Source organism: Callionymus lyra, chromosome 2, assembly GCF_982586985.1.
Source record: "Callionymus lyra chromosome 2, fCalLyr1.hap1.1, whole genome shotgun sequence".
NCBI lineage: Eukaryota > Metazoa > Chordata > Actinopteri > Syngnathiformes > Callionymidae > Callionymus > Callionymus lyra.
The window spans coordinates 38,301,529-38,323,310 of record NC_141819.1 but is presented as its reverse complement, the minus strand read 5'-3'; the positions used below and the strand labels follow the sequence as shown (position 1 = coordinate 38,323,310).

The following is a 21,782-nucleotide window of genomic DNA, read 5'->3' as shown; positions in this document are numbered from 1 at the left end:
AATGATTTCCTTGAATCCTTGAACATATTTATATATACACATTAACAAAAAACACATGCAGTTTCTTTAAATGTTCACATTTAATTGATTGAAATTAATTTATAAATGCAGATATTATTACAAAAATGTAATCAAAATAAAGGCAGTTTCACTGTACACAGGGTAAGAATCGATTGTAGACTTATTGAGAATAAGCAGCATTTACCATCACATTCATAATGACAACCGTGTCAAAACCATTTGATTGATAGAGATTAAACCCTTCCTAAAAAATGTTGAATGTGACATCAGATAACAGCTTGTTACAACAGTATATACATTTATGTAACCACCTGAGATTAATGTAATTCAAGTATAAATATATCATTTCTGTAACAGGATTGGCAGCAGTAACAGCAAACCACACCCACAAGCAGCTCCACACACATCAGAGGATGTTTCTTAAGTAGAAAAACTTCATTGCATCAGTGATTTACCCGCTCTAAACATTTGAACACTTTTTTGGTTTCAAGCTTAGTAAAAGGCAGGATTGATTTGAGCAGCTACAGTATCTGCCCAGTAGTGTTGATTAAATAAGCTGCATCTTGGCTAACAAACTGAACCCGGCTCTCCTTTCTTCGTCTCCACCTGGTCTGGGTCGACCTCTGATCTTAAGTGATTCACGGTGGAGTCTTCGTTCAGGGTCTGCGTATCCGTCTCTTGCACAGCATGAGTATTTTGAGCCTTCTTCTTACAGAGTAATCCCTTCTTAGCTGGTCCTACTAAACCCAGGAACACGGCGCTCACTGCCATTCCGGCCGCACAGGAGTAGAAGGCTGATCCGTAGTTGTCCGTCAAGTCCACCAGCCACCCTGCACAGGAGAAGAAGAGTTTGAACTCAATTGTTGCATTTCTCAGGCAGTAATGGACCCTCTTATTCAAAATATTGAAAGGAGGTCACAAGAGGCAAATGTTAATCGCTGGTCATGAGCTATAAAATACTCCTGCAGCAGGTCCCTGTTAAAAATAAATGTTGGCAACACTTTCCCTTTCTGTTCACAGACATGTCAAGAAGATCCATGTACAGTTGATTCTAAGTAATACAGTTAATGTGCATCCTTTAAGTTTGGACTTTGAATGTTCCACCTGTTGAATGTTCTGAGCCGCTGGTCCAGTCCAAAATCATACAGGGGATTGAGTTCTTAAAATTGTCCGTGTTTAAACACTCATGAGCTTCTCAGGGTGTCCTATGTCTCTCACACTAAGAGACTGGAGAAGGTTCCAAGTCTTAAACCATGAATCTAAAATCTATATTATAATCTTGACCACTGTATATATCCTATCATTCACTGTTTGTAAAGTGAAGATTTAAACAACCAACCTCTTCATTTATTTACCTACAATCGTGTCAGCTGCGAGCAGATTTAAAAAATATTTTTCAATTCAATCAAAATTCAAATTTAGATTTGAGAGCTATTTTTAAAACTAATATAAAAGTTAGTATAAACAAAAAAATTAAGATTTCTACATATCGTTTGAGTTTAATGCATAGATAATAGATTTATGGTTATTGCCGTTTAATCAATTTTCTTTAAAAGAAAAATGGTTTCTTCATTTTTACATTCGCCTGGATCTTATAATCAAAATGAAAAACATGAGGCTCAGTTTGGCTTTAAAGATCAAGAACAATTACAACAGGAAAAATCCCAAATAAAAGCATTATTAAGATGAACATATTCAACAAGAATTTAAACAGACTCAGGTAAGCTTTAGCCACTTGCTGCCATTAGTCTGTTATACAAGATCATGTATTAAATGTAATTAATCTATCCCAGTGTTGTTTTTTTAACAAACTGGAAATAAAATGTATTGTGTATTTTTTAATCTCTGAATTTGACTATATGTTCTTGTTTTTAGGACCAATGTCATTTTTGTGAGAATGAATTGCCACTAAAAGGATTCAGGTCAATATTTAAAAAAACATTTGGAAAAAACTACTTTTCTATCAGAATTTCAGAAAGTTGTATAAAATAATAATTGTACATATTTAGCTTGATTGTATCACTTAATCTTTTGCTCCTTTTATTTATGTTTGATATATAAAATGTGGCCCCTAAGGACATTTAATGGCCAGCCCTCCTCTAGAACATGCACATATATTGTGTCAGACATCAGATAAGAGGTTAAATAATTCAATTCAGAATGTTAGTTTACCTCCAAGTGGGGGTCCCGCCAGCCCAGCAAAGCTTTGTATGAACACATAGACTCCAGCGGCAGACGACATCCTCTCGATTCCCACCACGTCATCCTCGGCCAGCAGAGGGATGTGAGTGCAGGCCAGGGTCCCCATGAAGAACCCGTACAGAGCACAGCACACAGCCAGCCCGTAGAACTCGGTCACCAGAGTGAACCCCACCAAATCCGCCATCATGACGATGACACAGGCCAGCACCACCAGCAGCTTCTTCTTCTGCAGCTTCCTCCGACTCAGAATCCAACCGATGGAGAAACGGCCGAGGATCTCGGCCACCGCCATGATAGACAGCATGTAGGTGGCTTGGTCGCGCTCCACGCCGCGACTGACGCTCAGCTGGATGATGTAGAGGTGCGGCGCGAAGAAGCCCAGCGTGGCGAACAGTCCGAAGAGGGAGTACAAGATGAAGCTGGTTTCTTTGAGAATAGAGAAGTCTAATAGTTTATAGCTCCGCTTCTTTTCTTCAACTCTCCTTTCCACATCACATGACCTCTCAGTTTCCAACACCTGGTCGACTTCAGACTTCTTCTCGTTCGCCATTAAAACAGAGTCTTGAAGTAAAACGTTCTCCTCCGGGCTTTTACTAACTCCTTCCCGTAGTGTTGGTTCCTCAGAGTGGATGACAGATCCATTAGCTTTTGGAAAATCTGTCTTCTTCTCAGCACCGTCCACAGAGTCCACTTTCTCTGAGCTCAGAATTTCTAGTTCCCTTGAAGAGTCGCCGCCGTCGGCCGCTTTAGGTCGGATGACGATTGGCCGAAGAACAACTCCACAGACGACGATGGTGCTCTGCAGCGCACCGACCACTGCCAGGGTCCGACGCCATCCTATCTGGTTCCTCAGTGCGGAGAAGGCTGCAGAGATGTAGTGGATATTTTAATTTACACGTTGAAAATGCACTATTTTTGAAGAATAAAAATTCAATATACTCAGCCCTAACTTCAAACTTCTTTTTAAAATATACTTTATACTATCTACAAACTAATGTTCAGTTGAAGAAGTTCTGTTGTATCTGACAACACATTTCTTGTTTAATGATTTAACTAGTAAACACTAGTTGAATATAGAAGAAGCCAAAGTAAATAAAGGAGGAAAAGGGTTCGTTCCGTACTCTCCCTTCGTGGTTTGAAACTTTAAACCTTGCTGATGTTTCTGAGCTGAGAGGAGACGTACGAACTTGTGCAACAGTTTAAAACCTATTTTTACACTAAGTCAAGAAATGGGTCTTAAAGGTTTTAATGTAAAACAGCAAAAATGTAATAAAAGAGAGAAAAATTATTTATTTAATTTTTGTTGTATTGATTATTACTGTCTAAAAGATGTTTTATTCATACTTTTCTATGCATTAACTAAGATATGTATTTTTTCTAATCCAACGACCAGTGAATTGGGGCCAAAAAAGGTGCTACAGGAAGTCAAATGCCACTAGACACTTGAGAATTAAAGAAAACTGGTTCCACTGGGGATTGAACCCAGGACCTTCTGCGTGTAAAGCAGACGTGATAACCACTACACTATAGAACCACCTGTTCTGACTCACACACAAACACATAGGTGTGCCTGTACAAATGATCCTTCAGCATCTGCAAGGAGGCGCTGGAACAACTCACCTGGTGCCAGAGCAAACATGGACAGAGACTCCCCTGTGGACGCCAAGGCCGTGACCAAAGACCTCCTCTGTGTAAAGTAATGTGACAGTAAGGTCACTGTGGGGAGGAAGGTCAGACAATAGCCCAGACCTGCGGCACAAAAGTTGGATGTATATTTCCAGGAGAGTCATGTGACGGACGGAGGAACATCACCTGCGACCAAACCATAAGTGATGTACATTTGGTTGACGGAGGCGGTGAAGCTTGTGGCGATGGTGCCCACTGAGATGAGGAGCCCTCCCAGCATCACCACCATCTGGAACCCAAATCGGGTTGTCATCACGGAAGACAGAGGAGCTGAGGAGACAAGAGGGAAACTCATTAATGTCAAGATCTGGACGATCTGGACGCTACAGCTTCTTACAGTTATGAGTGTTAGAAATGATCGATACACTGAAACATCACAATGTTTCTTTTCACGAAACGTATTCACTATATAATAGTACTGTATCAATTTAGAGGTAATAAATAATTTTTCTTTTTTCATTTTAGCATAGTTCTTTCATTGTTTATATTTTAACCTAAATGGTGCGGGATCCCGGTGATGACTGAGTATGAGAGGATACAATTGACTCCAGCAGCTTTTAAAGCTGATGTTTGGACATATTTTGATTTCAAAACAAATGGAAGTAATTACAACTTCCTCAAGAGTCTGTAAATTCTTCAAGACCAGAGTATCACAATATATTGTATCGTTGCCCCTGTATCCTGATACGCATCATATCACCGGATTCATGCCAATACACACTCACACTTACCGTTAAACGCCATGACAAACACACATATGGACACGATCCAGGACACTCGGCTGTTGCTCTCCCCGTACTCCTCCATAATATCATTGAAGAAAATGCCGAAGCTCTTGATGGTGCCATACGTGAAGACCTCCACCAGGAAGAAGGACACGGCCACTATCCATCCCCAACCTCCATCTGGAGCTTCTGTGTAGACGTTGGGCCCCAAACAGCGAAGCGTCGTCGGTCTACACCGGGCCATGTCTGGATCACAGAGGAAGAGCACAGTCTGCATCATCACGTTTTTAGCTTGTTTCAGTTTACAGAGCAGGGTTTGATCTGCCACCTGCGAACACATTAGTTTTCACTAAACAGTGCTGCAGTGGATAGAAGTCGTCTCATGTTACTAATGTTGCTCAACAACATGATGTCGGTTCTGTTGCTTTATTGTCACTCATAACTCAAGGACGTCTGATGTTCTTAGTGCCAAAACAAACTTCAATCACTTTTACATTACATTCTCTAAAAGTCAACATTATGTAGCGTGAATGTTTTGGGGGGCCACCACGCCCAAAGAAAGACGGGATGACGAAACAGATCTTAAATATAAAAGGGAAAAAACAAAGTGTAAAAAAAGCGATTTTTAATATACTAAATTGTATACACATTTGATTTTAAAAAATAAAATAAAACTAGTTGAAATAAGTAGAAAATTATATGGTTTTGTCTTATAGTATTAATGTGAACCTGTGAGCGCCTGAAAAATACAGTCAAAGGGCAAAATGTGACCAGTGCACTGCACTTTGCCAACCATTCAACAGGGCATTGAACCAAGGACCTTTTAAATTGAAAGCAGCACCTGTTGCCAAAGTCAAGGCGTAACATATTTCGATCCATCATTATTGTTTATATAAGATGAGCAAACAAAGATTATGATGTAAACAGTAATATAGAGACTTCCTATAAGAGCTGTTGTTAAAGGGAAGACAACTCAGTTATAATATAGATAAATTGAACATCAAACACAAATACAAATACAATATCATTATCAGGCTCATACTTCCTGTAACCGATTGTTCGGTAAATAAACATTTATTTTGGACCATGACCTCTTTTAATAAAATAGTTTTGGCCCCAGGTTTCAGCTCCAACAGGAGAAAAGAGTCACATGAATGGAACAGATATAGAACAACTTGGACTCATTCATTTGTAGATCCAGATCCAGATCCAGGGTTTTCCTTGGTTGGGTTTGTGTTTACTTGTGGCTCAGAGTGAGACTGAAGCATGTAGGAAAATACACACTGAAGAGAGGTGGAGCCGAACAGTGCCGCGGGTCTCCTGCCCTCCTCCTCGGTGGGTCCCGGCCGGTACTTAACCGTCCATGTGGTCAGATCCACGCGGTGGTTAAAGTTAAGTTTGTGCGCGCGCTTCTTTCGAATGTCGCTCCTCAGAACAAATTGTGATTTTATTGGTAAAGTGTCGCGGAGGCGGAGGGTTCGAGGGTGGTCCGGGTCACACTCGGGCGTCTGTGCTCGGACCGACAGCCGCCGCTGCTCTCCGTGAATTCACGACAAATAAAGTTAATATTCGAGACTAGAAACAACGTCATAGATGTAGAAACAACAAGTGTTTGTGGAGGTGTGTGTCTCACCTGTGCGCCGCGAGCTCTCGCGCTCCTGACGTCAAACTACAGGCTTGAGTTTCCAGACGTGTGTCGAGCGAATGACCCGCTGAATGGATCCAGCAGATACTATCCAAAACACAATCACACACACACACACACACACACACTCATATATACACACACACACAGACGCGTCCGCGAACGCCTCACGAGCACATGGACAAACGATGGGTTTAACAGATCTGGTTACAACCAGTTCAGTGTATATAGTGTGTGTGTGTTTGTGTGTGTGTGTGAGAGAGAGAGAGACCCAGCGAGGGGGGTGGAGGGGTAATTGAATTAAACGTTTGGAACAATTGCATCATAACTTAAAAAATATTTAGTAGTTGTATTTGTTTGCTAAACTCATGGAATTAGCAATTCGATCAGGCATCTACAGTTTGTGGCCCCTGAGCAGATTTTCGGTGGCCCAAGAGGGTCATTACAAACTGTATTATTCAAACGGACATTAAAAAAAAATTAAAAATCAAAAATGTAAAATGCCACACAATTCAAATAGAAATAACACAATAAAAGTGTCAATGCTAGTTCCTATATTATTTTATTGTGTACGTGAAGCAGTTAGATATTTTCTTTTTATAAAATATTTACATAGGAAAATGTGCTTAAGCCCTGTCCACTGAAAAACACTTGGTTTTTGCTCAAATCTTGTTAACCATAACAACGCCCACTATACAGTGATTAGTCAAGCATCATGTTCTTCACTACTGCAGGCGGAGCGAAGCCCATTATTACATCATACTGGCCAGTGCGTATGTATTTATGGAAGCCAGGGAGGTTGGATACTAGAAAAACATTTTGTTCGGGCCTTCGGGTCACTTTGACACCGAGATAACACAAGGGTTGAAATATTTTTCTATACCACATTGGTCAAACTCAAAGTTTTTTTTATGTGGCCCTGGCTCAAAGTGAAAGTAGATTGATTTTCATGTTAATATTAAAAAAAAAAGATGGAACATAAAAGTCAGAAAATAGATATTTTCCTTTTCTGGCAATTTTTTTTTTTCCAATGCCGGAATTTTAATGATCTTGATTGCCATGTAGTTTCACATAGGGAATTTGACACAATTTTCATTTCATTGTCTCTGCTAGATTATAGGATGAGTCAGTACAATATCAAAGACAGCCAACAGTCTGCCATAGTGCAAATACAAATATTTGTGTAATTTAAATTATAATATTATCTTCCAATATACAACCACCCCAAGAAAGTAAGGTAATTCTTATTTTGTTGCACCACCTTTAGCTTTAGCTGTAATTGTTTCTAAAGCACATGTCAACTCTAATGACTCTAATACTGTATATCCTGGCATTGTTATCTTCCAAGATTATTTAAAAGTAATTTGTTTTTAAAAGTTAAAGTTTTGTTGATTTTTTTTTAGGACGAAAAATGGCGGCAGTCTTGGCTTCATTGCTTCTCTCTGGGATCCTTCTGTGCGGCTTTCTTGTGCACATGCGGTCCGGTCGGGACGTTGAGCCCAGTAGGAAGCCCAACTTCATCATCATCCTGGCAGATGATATAGGATGGGGGGACCTGGGTGCTAACCAGCCTGGAAAGAGTCTAAACAACACTCCCAATCTGGATCTGATGGCCCTTGAAGGACTGAGGTAAAGATCAAGTTATCCACTCTTATCAATACATAATCGATGATTATATTTAACTCTAGATTGACAGACTTTCACGCGCCAGCCTCCACCTGCTCGCCGTCACGCGCCGCCATCCTCACCGGACGCTACGGCCTGAGGAATGGAGTCACTCATAACTTTGCAGTGGGCTCAGTAGCAGGTCTACCTTTGTCTGAGGTCACTCTGGCCCAGATTCTCCAGGAGGCCGGCTACTACACCGGCATGATCGGGAAGTGGCATCTGGGCCATGCAGAACCCTTCAGCCCAACTAAACGTGGTAGGTAGAAGATAGAGGACGACCTCTAGACTGCTTCTCTTGAAGCTCCAGTGTACATTTTCATTTAACTTCTAATGTTAATGTTACTTTATAGAAAATGCCATCTTTTTTCAAAATAAAACACTTGGTTAACACAATAGTACAGAAATGAAGTAAAATATGCCTCAAGGACATATATATACTCATATTTTATTAACCCCTCAGTTACTCATCTAAATCTAGGCATGACATCTCGTAAACTGCATGTAGAAAACATTTGTTATGTCAAGTAACGACAACATACGGTGCATGTTTTCTTTCTGGACAGGTTTTGTAGACTATCTGGGTGTTCCTTACAGTAACGACATGGGCTGTACGGACATTCCAGGGTTTGATTTGCCACAGTGCCACCCGTGTGACTCGCCCAGACCAACTGTCATTAGGTTTGTCTGCTTGTATTTACTGGTTATCTTTTGTTGAAAGGAAAATACAAGTAGTTCCCAAATAAAAGGCGTTTTAGGTCGACACAAAAACATTCACCCTTGTCGATATGGAGGTAAATTTCACTCTTTATTATTCATTTATTTAAACATAAGTGGCCGCAATTAAAAAAAGAAATGTCAATCATTTTTTTAAATTGAATAATTAGGACACATCTCCTTCCTATAATATTGCAATCAAAGAAAACAGTTTCAATAAAAAATTAAATAAAATAAATTGAAAGCATTCTATCAATTATTGAAAGCAATTTTTCCTTTTTGGTTGATTGAAAATGTTTTTTTTATTGGAATTAGATACAAAAGTTGAATAGAAAATATGATTCAAATTTTTCTATTTTCTTTTTATCTAAATCATTTTTTTTAATTAAAGACATTTTCGCTTATTATTATGCTTTTTTTCTTCATATACAATTGATATTTGGATTGAAGCAAAGGTTGTACCCATCACATGACACAAAACTATTTAATTTTTTTTCATTAATAATATTTTCATGATTGAAATAGTTTCTTTTGATTGAAGAAACTATTTTATGAGAGTTAAACTTTATTTTAATTATAAAATAGTTTAACTATTTTATAATTAAACTATAATAATAAAGGAAAAAATCTAGCTCCATATATCAATAGATTACAAAATACTACATTATCGAATTTTAATATCAGTATCTGTCAGCCTCATTCTTGTTCCTCCACAACTCCAGGATGTTCACCTTCATATCTGTCGTTCTAGCGACACCAACATCTCTTACCGACCATTAGATTGTGTGTCTCAAATGTATCCTTATGGTGTGTTGCAGATTGAAGAGGCGTGCACATAAAGGCTGCTATGACAAAGTTGGTCTTCCATTATTTGAAAACCAGAGCATTGTGGAGCAGCCGCTCAATCTCTGGACTCTGACGGAGAAGTACAAGTCTGCTGCCCTAAGCATGATCCAAAAAGCAAGGTGCACAGAAACGACCCCTGAGTGTCTCCTCGAGATTTATATATAACAAAATGCAGACATTTGAAGCCACAAATGTGACTGTTGGCTTAGAAAGATCTTCGGAGCCAGACAAACAAGTCTGTTTATGTGTGAGAGTGGACTGTTTGGGTCGGGCTGCTGTGTGCAGCTGTCGTGGAAACAAACATTCTGTTATTCACTGTTGCCATATTTTTCATGTTGTGTGATTTCTTTGGTACTACATCAGTGTCATAAGAATATTAAATGATCGAATTTAATCAAATTTCGTCAAACTTCTTTTTCATGAAATTTTGTTTTTAATCATTACATTTTTTTTTTTTTAGAATCATTTAATAATGTCTATATTGAAAGGTTGATTGAATTAAAAATTCACAATTTATTTTCTAATTCTTATTCCAGGAATTAAAAATACATCCAGAAAGAATTTTTCTAAAGTAATTTCTTAGACTTTCAAGGGTTCCGTTCAAAAGGACGAGTCTGTCGTGTTGTCTGATGCTTTGTCTCTCCCCGTCTGAGCAGGCAGCAGGGTCAGCCCTATCTGCTCTACATAGCGTTAGCTCACATGCATGTACCGTTGGCCCCCCCACTGTACCTCGCCGGCGCCCACGCCAACACCGGTGTTTACAGCGCCAGCCTCCGAGAGATGGACGACCTGGTCGGAGCTGTGAAGCGAGCGTCCGACGACGGAAACACTCTCATCTGGTTCACAGGTGAGTGGACTGGAGCGAAACATCACTTCCTCTTCCTCATCCCTCCCATCACACAGGTGACAACGGTCCTTGGGAGCAGAAGTGTCAGTTTGCAGGAAGCGTTGGACCCTTCCAGGGAAAATGGCAGCGCAGAAAAGGTAAAAACGCTGATGAAACCTTTAGGACCATTTAGTCATTTGTTTTTTCATTTTTAATGATCTGTTAGGTGGAGGTTCAGCCAAGAGGACGACATGGGAAGGTGGTCACAGGGTGCCGACAGTGGCCTACTGGCCTGGGACCATACAGGCCAACACAACCAGTCCTGCCCTCCTCAGGTGAGTCAGTGAACTGTTGTGTCACCCAACACTTTTGATGTAAGTAATTTATATTTGTAGAGTGCTTTTCCAGACCAGGATCACAAAGTGCTTAAATCGTCAAAAAAATTCTCAATAAAATATATACTTAAAAGGTCAAGATACATAAGAGTACTAGGAAATCAAGGAAAAGCCTGCACAAATAAAAATATCTTAAGATGTTTCTTGAAGGAGTCAGTAGATCATCAAACACAGAGAGAGGAAGATCGTTCCAAAGCTTAGGAGCAACAGTCTGGAAGGATTTCTCTCCTCTGGTCCTGAAGCATGTTCAGGAACCATCAGTAGATTCTGATCCACAGAGCCCGAGCTGGGGTGTTAGGCTGGATCAGATCACTGATGTAAGGAGGAGCCTGACCATAAATAGATCTGAAAGTAAGAACCAGAATTTTAAAGTTGATCCTGAAAGAAACTGCAGGCGAGACAGATCCTTCTTGTTCAGACATGAAAACTGTTGCAATAGTCTGCACAAGAAAACACAAACGCAATCAAGAAAGGTAAACATCTCATTAAAGAGTCTAAAAAGATGAACTAACTTGGGAAGGTTGACAGCAGTGATCTCAGAAAAATGAAAATATGTATAAAAAAAACAACCAACCCTAGCTTAATGCAACATGAGGTTTTCAGGTTAAAAAACTAAAAAATATGATGGTTGTAGCATAATTATTAGAGCTTATAAATATTATCAGAAAATATTGAATGGTTGAACTTAAAACATCAAATTAATTTTTATTTTTAATAATTGAATTCAATAATTTCTATATTGAAAGGTTTAATTAGTTTAAAGTCAATTTAAAAATAAAAATGTTCTCAAGATTATATTTTTTTTAACACATAAAGGATTAATATTCTAAATCCAATAAAAATACATTTTCTAAATTCAATATTTTTTCATTTGTAGTCTATTAACTTAAGAGGATTTTATAATAGTGAATGCTTAAATTTTAAAAGCTATAAATTACAAATGTCGAATTTAAAATATGTATTTTTAATTATTGGAATCAGAATATTGAATTCTGGGTTTAGAAAAATAATAATTAAATTAATTTAATACTAAATTTCCAATTTGTTTTACAACCAATATTGAAATGATTAAATTAAATGAATAAAATGTAATTTTTGCTTACGAAAAAGTTAAAATCTTGCTTACAAAAATTAAAAAAAAAGTGTTAACATTATTCTGATGACAACGTACTTCTATAGTTATGTATATATTGTGCAGTTAATATACATATATTCTTATTAACTGTGACCAGTCGAAAGTACGATTATTATTTATTTATTTCAATATATTTTGTTTTTCTGACTCTTCCACACAATGAAATGGAATGAAAGATGAGTACAGAAACCATAAAGCCCTGTGTAACTTCTTCACAGTGGCATGGACATCTTCTCTACTCTGCTGGCCTTGGCTGGTGTATCTCCACCTTCGGACAGACGCTACGATGGCATAGATGCCTCAGAGGTTCTCCTCCGGGGGGCACAGACGGGCCGTAAGGTACTGCTTACCTGAATACAGTTCATCCTTAAGTATGTTGATGCATTTACTGCCTCTCTACAGTCATTATTCCATCCAAACAGCGGAGCTGCAGGAAGGTTCGGTGACCTGCAGGCAGTTAGGACTGGCAAATACAAAGCATTCTACATGACTGGTGAGCTTTGATATAATAATAATCATAATTAATATTAGTTTTTTGAAGTTTTATTTTTAGCACTGAAGGCAAATAAGGCATATCTTGATTTTTTAAAATAGAAAAGTGAATTTTACAATTTCTTTTTAGTTTTCCTTGTATTCTTATTTTAATCTTGTTTTGATCCTTGCTGGCTGTTTAGAGATGTCAGGTTTTTCAAACGATTCAAGGCTTCTTTGGTGTTTGTTTCTGTAATGTTTGTTTTTAAAGGTCAATGTCTGGCCTTTGTTGAGGTCCTGTTTCTTTGCTTTGTGAAACTACGAACCAATATTTTGGTTACTAGAGTATACAGCACTAATGTGAGATAACTATAAGAGGTGTGATGGTGATGGAATACTTATCACGATACAAGAACAACGATACATCGTATATTGAGATATATTCCATGTATTGCGATACGGTAGTAAAAACTATATATAGAGTTTATAAGAATATTACAATTCAGGAAAATTAAAAGCATATAAACAAACAATGATGACCACAATAATGATTATGAAGCATCTATATTTGTATTGTTACAGGTGAAGAAATACAAGACTTTGCTGGATGTTTTGGACGAACAAATAAATATTTGCATGTTAATTGTTAAATCCTAATAACTGTAACTGACGCTTTCATCACAGGAGGCGCTGAGAGCTGTGACGGTGTAACAGGAAAGCCAGAGCTTCATGATCCTCCATTGATATTCCATCTGGAAAAGGACGAGGCCGAGGGAGAACCTTTAGAGGTCGGGACACTCCAGTACAAGGTTGCGGCGAAGAAGATTGCCAGACTGAGAGAGGAGTTGTTATGGGACATCGCAACGGACGAGTCCGTATCTGTGGCAGACTACACCACAAACTCAACATCTGCGCCTTGTTGTGACCCCACACTGCCTTCCTGTCGCTGCCGCCCGCTCTCATGACGGCAGGAGGACCTTCCAGAGTGGGCGGAGCTACACACGCCTGATAGAAGAGAACGCTGTCTTTGCAAGGCTGTGTTCATCTGGTTGTTTTATTCATGATAAGGTCAATGACCACATGCAGCACAACACAAACAGAGCAAAGAGCAATATGAGGCAAGATGGAGGTCAGATTAGAACCATCGATCACTCATCCTTAATCTGTTGTGTCAAAGCGGGACATTGGTGAAATACAACTTTTTAATTAAATATACCAAAAACCCAATCAGTTTGTCATTTTTCTTATCATTTAAAATATGTGTGCCTCACTTATTTGGTTTTGATCCCCCAAATCTTTCACCAAACTTCAATTTCCAACAGATAAATGGACAACTGATTATTTAAGTAGAACATTTTTGATCTAATGTGATTACATGTGAGTATTTTTCAAGAAATATTCAATACATTCTTTGTTTACCTTGAATGGTTCTTTTGATATGAACCTTGGAGACTGGTTGTTTTTGTTTGTTTTGAGAAGAGAAGAGGGGAAACAACATGACAGTTGCAAATGGGGTCATTGCACAAATTTACTTTGCATTTGAAAGATAAAGTCATCAAGGGCAGTCCATTTTCAAGACATTCACATTATTAAGACAAAAACTTTCAATGTCACATAATCCATTTTAAAGCTTAAATGCCCTTTTGATATATACAGTTTATATATATATATATTTTTTTTTTTAAGTTGTGGGCAGATGCTTTTTTATAGACCAGATGAATTAATATTCACCTCCTTATAATGGAAAATATTTTCCGTTTTAATAACAACTTTAATTTGATATAAACTATAGGTTTATACATAAAATAAAGATTGACAGAATTTCGAATAGGCTGCTGGGATAACCTCATGGTACCTGCAGCTAGCACTGTCAGCCTCTAGCTAAGATAGCAAGTTAAAGTTTATTTACTTTACATTGAGCAGAAAAGCTGAACAGACCATATCTTACTATGAACAAAACTTACTGTAGTATTAATGTCAATAATAACATTTATGAAAATATGGTCTTAGTAATGCTAATGCTTGCTGCTAATTCTACGTGAGACTAACGTCCATGTTCTTGGTAAACGTCTTAAAACGTGTAGATTTATTTTAACAAAGACATTGAAACATGAATTATGTTATTTTCAACACTTCATCTATCAGTTTTGTACATTTCTCAGAGGTCTGAAATGAACAAAGGCACCATAAAGACACATTACTTGTTGCAAAGCTACAAGGTTATCAAGCTAACACTGTTATTCAAGTACTATCATCCATGGATGTCAATGATAAGTTTTAATGATGTTAAACTTCAGCATCTTACGTCTCAAAGCATTGAGCAGGTGTCCCAACAGCGCCACCTTTTGGCAAGTAAAAGTATTTCCGCTATAACAATATACTACAGAGTACATGTAATAAAGTAAATATAATAATGACTTGGTACACACAGTAACACTATGTAGTAATGGTTGAAATATTTTCCTGAAAATAAACGTAAAAGTAAAAACATATTTAGCGTCCATCAGAATTAAACTTCAGACATAACAAACATTTCCATTGAAATTCCCCGATCAATAGTTTTGTTCAGCTCAAACATCAAGCGCTTCACATTTAGCTGCTGCACTGAGATTTGTGATCAGGTTACACGCGTGACTCAACTGTTTGGTCTCCAGAATTAGCATCTTCAAGTCTTAAAATACATCCTGCACTGTTGTGATGTTGCAGAGGTGATTCCTTGAGAGGACATCCTTGATCTTCAGCTGGCAAAAAATGCCCTTGATTTTGCAGTAGAGTCGACATTAGCTTCACCTAGCGTCTACAATGCACATTTATATCAAAAGAGACTATCGTTGTAGTTAAGATTTAACAGACTCAGCAAAGTGTTATTGTCGTGTGTTTAGTGTTGGCAAATAGATGCTTATCTCTACGGACAGAAAGGTCCTCAGAAGAAGAGAGCAGGGTGAAGGGAAGAGTCTACGATGTGACAGACTTGACGCGAAGATCAGCAGATGCAGGTACGAGGGATGACACAATGTTCTCCGCCTCTCATCCAGAGATCACTCAGGACAGACTGGAGGAAACTCATTCTCATCGTCCAGACACACGGGACCTTCGGCAAACTCGTGCTCCGGGATGACGTCACCTTTCTGGGCTCCACCGTCCTCCGAGTATCCTGAAGAAGAAGAAGGGTACGTTACGATGGAATTATTTTAGGATTAACAAGAAATTTGGTTGTGAAACTTTTCATTCACTTTCACTTGAACTTGAATACTACTGTCTGGAAAAGTCAAAACTTTATAAAACGTTTTACTTTTTAATTGAAACATTTTTTTAAGCAGTTAATAGTTTTTAATAAATGAATTTAATAATTATTGTTGTCTGGTGGCATTATTACCTACATTTTTATATTGAATTGCCTTTTCACTATTATAATGACAACATCAAACTCTATGTGTAAAAAATAATAATTAAATATTGATTAAATAAATAAAAATTAAACCTTTAATAAACAAACTATTGAATTCATTTATTTAATAACAACAACCAATATACTAAACACCAGCTCTAAATTGCAAACTGCATTCTTGTGCACTTAATGTTACATTTGAAGGTCATGACATTTTATTTTTGTAGTTTTTATCTGACAGTCAGTCCATAAAAACAATTCTGAAATTAAACTGGTATGCAGTGCAAAAAAAGGTTGGGGACCCTCTTCTTAATGAAGTACATGTTGGCAGGAATGTCAGCAAAAGACTTCTACAGCAGCTAACAAAAAACAAGTGTTCTGGTAAATCATCTGTTCTCTCTTCTGTTCCTCCACGACCACTGGAACCCTGGTAGTGACTCACTTGAACCATCATGAATAAAACAGATAGAAATACCAATATTTTCTCACTAACTATGCAAGAAGTAACAGTTTTGTATCATGACATCTCTAGTAAATCTGTTTTGAATGGTTTGGCACCTGTGAGCGTGGCAGCAGAGAGCAGGTTCGAAGGGAGAGCCACGGTGGCAGCATATGACTGTCCAGCAGTTTGTGGAGTGACTTCTTCATCTTTCTCTTCCTCCTTCATCTCCATGGAGTCTTCACCCGAGTCGAACAACCTGACCACCAGATGTTAAGTTGTCAGACAATTCAATCGGCTTTTAAATATAAGCTCAAGCTTCAGCTTCGTCACGCACTTGTGTTTTTGCACCAGGACACACTCGCCACCATCCTGTGGATCCACATTATAGATGTACAGGTTCCCATCAGAGGAGGCCACCAGGAGTCGAGGCAACTTCTGGACCCTGATGGCCCCAAAACACACCAGTTAAACAAAGAATGGACTCAGCTGGAATCACATTTCAATCTCCTCACGTGGCCAGAGCACAGACGTTCTTCAGACCGCAGGTGTTGAGTCGTACTGTGGCGAAGGCTCTGTCTTGATGCATCATGTCGGACACCTGGGCAGGCAGGTAGGTGCTCGCTGCAGTGAACATCTTCCCCACATATGCAGTCCATGTTGGAGACTCCTCTTCCTGGCTTCTGGAAGTTAGTTTTGTTACATCTTTCAGAAGCAAAAACATGATTTCTGCTTTGTTTATTACATTTTTAATATATATTTTAATTACTTTTCTAGCATAAAAACAGACAAAATAAAATCTCTTTATACATCCCCAAACCCTTTAGCAAACAATTTTCTGCATTTTTAAGTCTCCATGAACCGGGTCATAGATATAAAACATACCTTGTAAAAATATATATAAATATAAAGTTTTAATTCAAATAATAAAAAAATAAAAAGAAGGAGAAAGTTCTGTGTAAAAAAGGTTTCAGTTTGTCACAGTCTTTCAAAAGCTTATTCATTTTTCAGATACATAAAAGAAACCTGTCTGAAGTATTTCAAACATGAACAAAAAAAACATTGATCGATAGCATTTAGACGTTCTATCAGCAGATAAGCCCCAGAAATATTAGAGCAATAATTGAATATGAAAAAAAGGTTAAAGGCAGATCTTGCACTTCGTACTTTAACCATTAATAAATATAAAATGTAAGAATTATTCCTTTGTTAAAGTTTTCAACTCAAATGTATTACCCAGGAACAGAACATCTAATTTAGCATTTTATGTATAAGAATACAACAATACAACAGTGGTTGTGTGAGTCTACCTGGGGCTGTGCTGTTCCAGTTTAAAGATGTGAACCGTCTCTGTGTTGCTGGACGCACACAGGAACTGTGCGTCTGCACTGAAGGACAAGGAACTGATGCTCACATATCTGCCGGACAAAACCATACACTTGAGTTTCATTCATTCCATAAGGTTCTACAATCACATTAATGATATTACAAAATCTTATAAAACAACATTTTTGGACATATAAAGCTAATAGATGGATTTATGAGTATGTGATTCCAAATGAAAGCGTAACTACCCAGTGTTGTCCAGTATCATGTCAGGTATGTAGCTTTAGTAAGAAACAAAATTGATTTAATAAAAATGACTGCGAGTGATGTTATACAACTAAAAGTAAAGCAAATAATCCAACAACCTCTGAAGATCATGGAAATACCCCTTATTTAATATTATTATTAATCATAGTATAGATTTCATTAAAACTGTACCTATTTAACTTTTCAGGGGGTCTTCTGCCCCCCGTTTTGCCCCCTTTAAGTCTAAAAGACATTAAGATCAGATGGACACACAAAATATGCTAAAGTTTGTGCAGTTACAAAACAAAAGTTGAATTTTGATTTTAAATAAGTCTCTGAATATTGACGCTCCTAAAGCACTGACATCCTCATTTAAACAGTCAAGTTCCAATACCTTCCTGTTTTATTAGTGTAATAAAATGAGCTGAAGGAAGGTCAAGCTGTAGCATCTCTTTGATGATAACTACTGACCTTTTCATTCCTCTCCGGAACTCAAAGAGTCTCTGTCCCTCTGGAATGCTGAAGACTCTTATAACCGTCCCCTGTTGAAGCAACAAGGTGAGGGACCGTTGGTTTGGATGGACATCAGAGGATTAGGAACGCTTACTTTCTCTGAGGCGCTGGCTAGTTTGGATCCGGAAGCGTTGAAGGCGAGCGCGGCCAGTGGACTGTCGTGGGCTTGGATCAGCGTGACGCTACTCTACAGGAGCAAACACATGACTTTGTGTCGTGTGATGATCGTGTTGAACTCACCAGGCTGTTGGCATCGTAGACTGTGATCTCTCCGATTGTGGCACTGCCCGGGTATGCCAGGTAAGAGTTGCTGTGGTTGACAGAAAGTGCACAGAGACCTGGGAACAAGATTTTTTTTCTCGATGACTGTCTAGCACCAGTTTATTCACAGTAGCTGAGTTTACCTGTGGGGTTGGTGGGTGTGTTGAGCAGGGTCTTCAGTAACTTCATGTCTTTGATATTGTGGATGTAAATAGACTCTTCCAAGCAAACCACTAGTCGCTGCCAACAAATCAGAAAAGTGACAATGTAGATAAAATACCCTAAAATAACAGGGGAAAATGTATAATATTATTAATAGTGGTGTTTTTTGGCAAGGTAATGGCGATACAATATCATTATACAGGGGAAACTGATCTTTGTGAGATATTGTATTATATATATATATATAGTATAATAGTATAATAATATGGTATATTATTGTTGTCCGAGTACCTAACACTGTTGCAGAATTTACAGACCACATGACTCTTGACGAAGTCATAACTCCTTTCATTTGTTTTGAAACCAAAATATGTCCAAACATCTGCTTTAAAAGCTGCTGGAGTCAAGTGTATCCTCTCGTCCTCAGACCTTACCGGAATCTCTCAGGATTGAATTCTTCCTACAACAAATGCTATTAAATTAAAATAAATAAAAAATACAATAATTTCATAGTTTACACACTTAATTTAACTAAAAGCCACCGAATAACTGTGGTAAAATTAAATATTATATATATATATAAACCTTTTTCATGTAACCAATATAGAGGAGTGGTGTTAAATATCGATTTGGTTTCGTGAAAAAAAATATTGAGATATATTTTCAGACACCGTGAACTATTTATATGAGATCAAAAGTAATAAAGATAAAAAGTAAGCTTCTGTTATGGGGTGTGATCCACACTAAAACGCCACATCAGTTGCTATAGCAGCAACATTTGGATCTGCCAGTGGAACTGGGTCACTGGACTTTATTAGTCAGCTTTTCCCAGATTCCAGTGAAAGCGGCTGAACTAGTAGTTAATCGTTGGTGATGATTAATCATGTAAGTAACCAAAAAGGTTAAAAAAAAAGGTAATTTTAGCAACATCTACATTAAGTAAACCTTAAAATATTCTTATAGAAAATTATTTAATTTTTTCCTCTAATATCTCTTAATACCATTAAAAAATAAGTTATAAGTTATATGATAATTTAATTTAAATATCTAATGTTACTCGCTGTAACTTTCTTTTATATATTTTATATTTTCTCATTGGAAACATCTAGCATACGTCACAAGTAGTGAAACCTAATAAAACAATAACAACATTATACATAAGCAAAAAAGCAAATAAATAATTACATAATAATCAAGATGTCGCGATGTTGCATTCCATCTAATCAAAAATGGATATTTATTTTATTTTATCGTAATAATATCTGAAATGATTCACATGGTTGGGATTAACTGGCATGTCTCCAGTGAATACACAATTAACCTGACGGGATGACATCATTTAAAGCTGAGCTCTCACCTGTCGATTGAGTCTGACCGAGAGAATATTGTTGGTGTAGCTGTAGTTACAAATCTCAGTTCCTTTCTTGAAGTGATACACGTTCATTCTCCGAGGCATGGAGAGACTGACCACCACCACCAAACTGCTGGAGAAGAGACGCTCCACGATACCCACTTCTGGACACTCCACTAAGGAAGACACATGGAATTCTGATGAAGTGGCAAAACATTACCCAACTTTTCAAACGATCATGGATGAGAAAGATAATGTTAGATATCTAAAGGCTTTGTTTAGGAGAATATAAGAATGTATACCCATACCTCCCTCATGGATGCAATCCAGTTTGTCCACAGCAGTGACTGAGAAGAGCCGATAGCCTGTCTGGGTGCCCACTGAGAGAGAACTGCAACATGAACAATTATAAAAGAGTGACAACAGTGTTATCCTTATTCAAATATACCAATAAAAAACACTCTAAATAGGGAACAGCTGCAAAATGCACTGTAAACAAGGAAATACATCAAGTGCAACAAACTTCAATGCATTCTGTTACTTTAATCAGAAGAAAATAAATATGGGGTGATACGGTTGTCATGGCTCCCTTCTTTTACAACAGGACATAATGTGAGGCTTAAAAAAGGAGAAACATCTGGAACTTTGTATGTCCAGCTGCAGAAAATAGTAAAAATAAACTCTGATTCTTTGACCTGTTTTTACCAACTGTACACAAGAGGTTAGCTGTTAATTTAAGTTGACCAGTAGACAATATGGCATAGATTAAAAAAAAGTGAAAGTAGCTAAATAATGATGCAAGGAAACTATCAGATCATATTATATCAGTCTGAAGCTAATGTTATGTTACAGGTGTTATACATTATTTACAAAAACCTTACAGTGGAATAACGTTGAGTTCATAAAAACAGTAAATAAAGTACATTATATGAATTATTTGCAGATAGAGTACACTTTATCTTCTTAACTTAACGACTGGTCCTTTAAGAATTAAACAAATACATGACATTTTAACTGTTCAAATATGAAGTATTGAGGTTTGAAAAACAAATAAACCTAGAGCAGGGAAGTGATGCAACATCCAGGTGCCTGCAGGAGCTCTGGGTTCAACAGGGCCCCGGCTGTGAGGTCGCTTACGTGGTGTCCTGGTTGAACGAGGCACAGACGAAGCCTCGGTGCACTCCGGGCGGGCCCTCCGGTTCGGGCGGAGGTTCCATCTGGGCCTGGCGATTCCTCCTTTCTTCTTGCGTGCTGAAGTCAGAGGCTTTGGGCCCGCGTCGATCCCAGCTGGAACCCGCGTCCCCTCCTCCTCCGCCGCCTGACCCGCAGCGCCACGCTCGCAGTCTTCAGCGGGAGGAATGTGAGGACGACCGGGCTCGAACCGAACACATCCGGAACCGAAGCGACTATCCCGGGTGGAAAACGGAAAGGAAAACAAATTATATGGCGGCCGCGGGAGTTACCGAGTGGCGTTGTTATTATAGCGTTATTAACTTCTCATAGAGCAAAACAAAAACAGCTGATGGGTGCATGCGTCACAGCGGGGAAGGGTTCTGATTGGCTGAGAGGGAGGCTTCGAGATAAACTCTCACTCGTTTTAATTGGACGAAACGCCAGCTTCTCTTGTCTGATTGGCTAAGCGACGTGTCACTTATAAAAAGGAACACCGATTTGAGATGGATATGATGATTGGTTGAGACCACTTTCAGTCTCAGCATGAGCAACTGTCAATTTCTATTGAGTTCTTCGAAAGGTGATTTTA

General features: G+C 38.2%; 3 protein-coding genes and 1 non-coding gene across 5 annotated transcripts; 1 reads left to right on the top strand and 3 right to left on the bottom strand.

Annotated features, from left to right (window-relative positions):
- Positions 1–61: 61 nt before the first annotated feature.
- LOC148086889 (monocarboxylate transporter 7-like) lies at positions 62–6,426 on the bottom strand. Its single transcript, XM_087785042.1, has 6 exons — positions 6,268–6,426; positions 4,641–4,880; positions 4,036–4,179; positions 3,844–3,972; positions 2,194–3,087; positions 62–851 (listed from the first exon to the last, which is right to left on the bottom strand). Exons 2-6 carry the CDS (start codon positions 4,876–4,878, stop codon positions 589–591), a joined length of 1,668 nt encoding a protein of 555 aa, XP_087641168.1. The 5' UTR covers positions 4,879–4,880; positions 6,268–6,426; the 3' UTR covers positions 62–588.
- On the bottom strand, positions 3,685–3,757 carry trnav-uac (transfer RNA valine (anticodon UAC)). The gene has a single exon. It is a non-coding gene; the product is annotated as a tRNA-Val (tRNA).
- Positions 5,912–13,303, top strand: arsg (arylsulfatase G). Its single transcript, XM_087785043.1, has 11 exons — positions 5,912–5,969; positions 7,683–7,908; positions 7,968–8,203; positions 8,511–8,625; positions 9,480–9,626; positions 10,164–10,354; positions 10,411–10,491; positions 10,560–10,668; positions 12,082–12,202; positions 12,266–12,356; positions 13,019–13,303. Exons 2-11 carry the CDS (start codon positions 7,691–7,693, stop codon positions 13,297–13,299), a joined length of 1,590 nt encoding a protein of 529 aa, XP_087641169.1. The 5' UTR covers positions 5,912–5,969; positions 7,683–7,690; the 3' UTR covers positions 13,300–13,303.
- A 66-nt stretch (positions 13,304–13,369) lies between these two features.
- On the bottom strand, positions 13,370–21,544 carry LOC148086887 (WD repeat domain phosphoinositide-interacting protein 1-like). Of its 2 annotated transcripts, none has more exons than XM_087785045.1 (12): positions 21,158–21,544; positions 20,329–20,411; positions 20,027–20,196; positions 18,651–18,747; positions 18,487–18,584; positions 18,341–18,433; positions 18,205–18,275; positions 17,472–17,579; positions 16,677–16,841; positions 16,499–16,606; positions 16,281–16,420; positions 13,370–15,488 (listed from the first exon to the last, which is right to left on the bottom strand). In XM_087785045.1, the coding sequence occupies exons 1-12, from the start codon at positions 21,235–21,237 to the stop codon at positions 15,373–15,375; spliced, it is 1,329 nt and encodes a 442-aa protein (XP_087641171.1). In that variant the 5' UTR covers positions 21,238–21,544; the 3' UTR covers positions 13,370–15,372. The 2 variants fall into 2 exon arrangements, with proteins under 2 accessions (XP_087641171.1, XP_087641170.1); XM_087785044.1 differs by having other exon boundaries at positions 16,677–16,844; positions 21,158–21,542.
- Positions 21,545–21,782: the final 238 nt, after the last annotated feature.

Coding starts and splice junctions, on each gene's coding strand:
- LOC148086889 (XM_087785042.1), bottom strand. CDS start 4,878: ATGGCCCGGTGTAGACCGACGACGCTTCGCTGTTTGGGGCCCAACGTC. Junction 3,088..3,843: donor CATGTTTGCTCTGGCACCAG/GTGAGTTGTTCC, acceptor ACATCTCTGCAG/CCTTCTCCGCACTGAGGAAC. Junction 852..2,193: donor GGCGGGACCCCCACTTGGAG/GTAAACTAACAT, acceptor TCTCCTGTGCAG/GGTGGCTGGTGGACTTGACG.
- arsg (XM_087785043.1), top strand. CDS start 7,691: ATGGCGGCAGTCTTGGCTTCATTGCTTCTCTCTGGGATCCTTCTGTGC. Junction 8,626..9,479: donor CCCAGACCAACTGTCATTAG/GTTTGTCTGCTT, acceptor GGTGTGTTGCAG/ATTGAAGAGGCGTGCACATA. Junction 12,203..12,265: donor GGGCACAGACGGGCCGTAAG/GTACTGCTTACC, acceptor GCCTCTCTACAG/TCATTATTCCATCCAAACAG.
- LOC148086887 (XM_087785044.1), bottom strand. CDS start 21,237: ATGGAACCTCCGCCCGAACCGGAGGGCCCGCCCGGAGTGCACCGAGGC. Junction 18,748..20,026: donor CGGTCAGACTCAATCGACAG/GTGAGAGCTCAG, acceptor ATTTGTTGGCAG/CGACTAGTGGTTTGCTTGGA. Junction 16,421..16,498: donor GTCCTGGTGCAAAAACACAA/GTGCGTGACGAA, acceptor TCTGGTGGTCAG/GTTGTTCGACTCGGGTGAAG.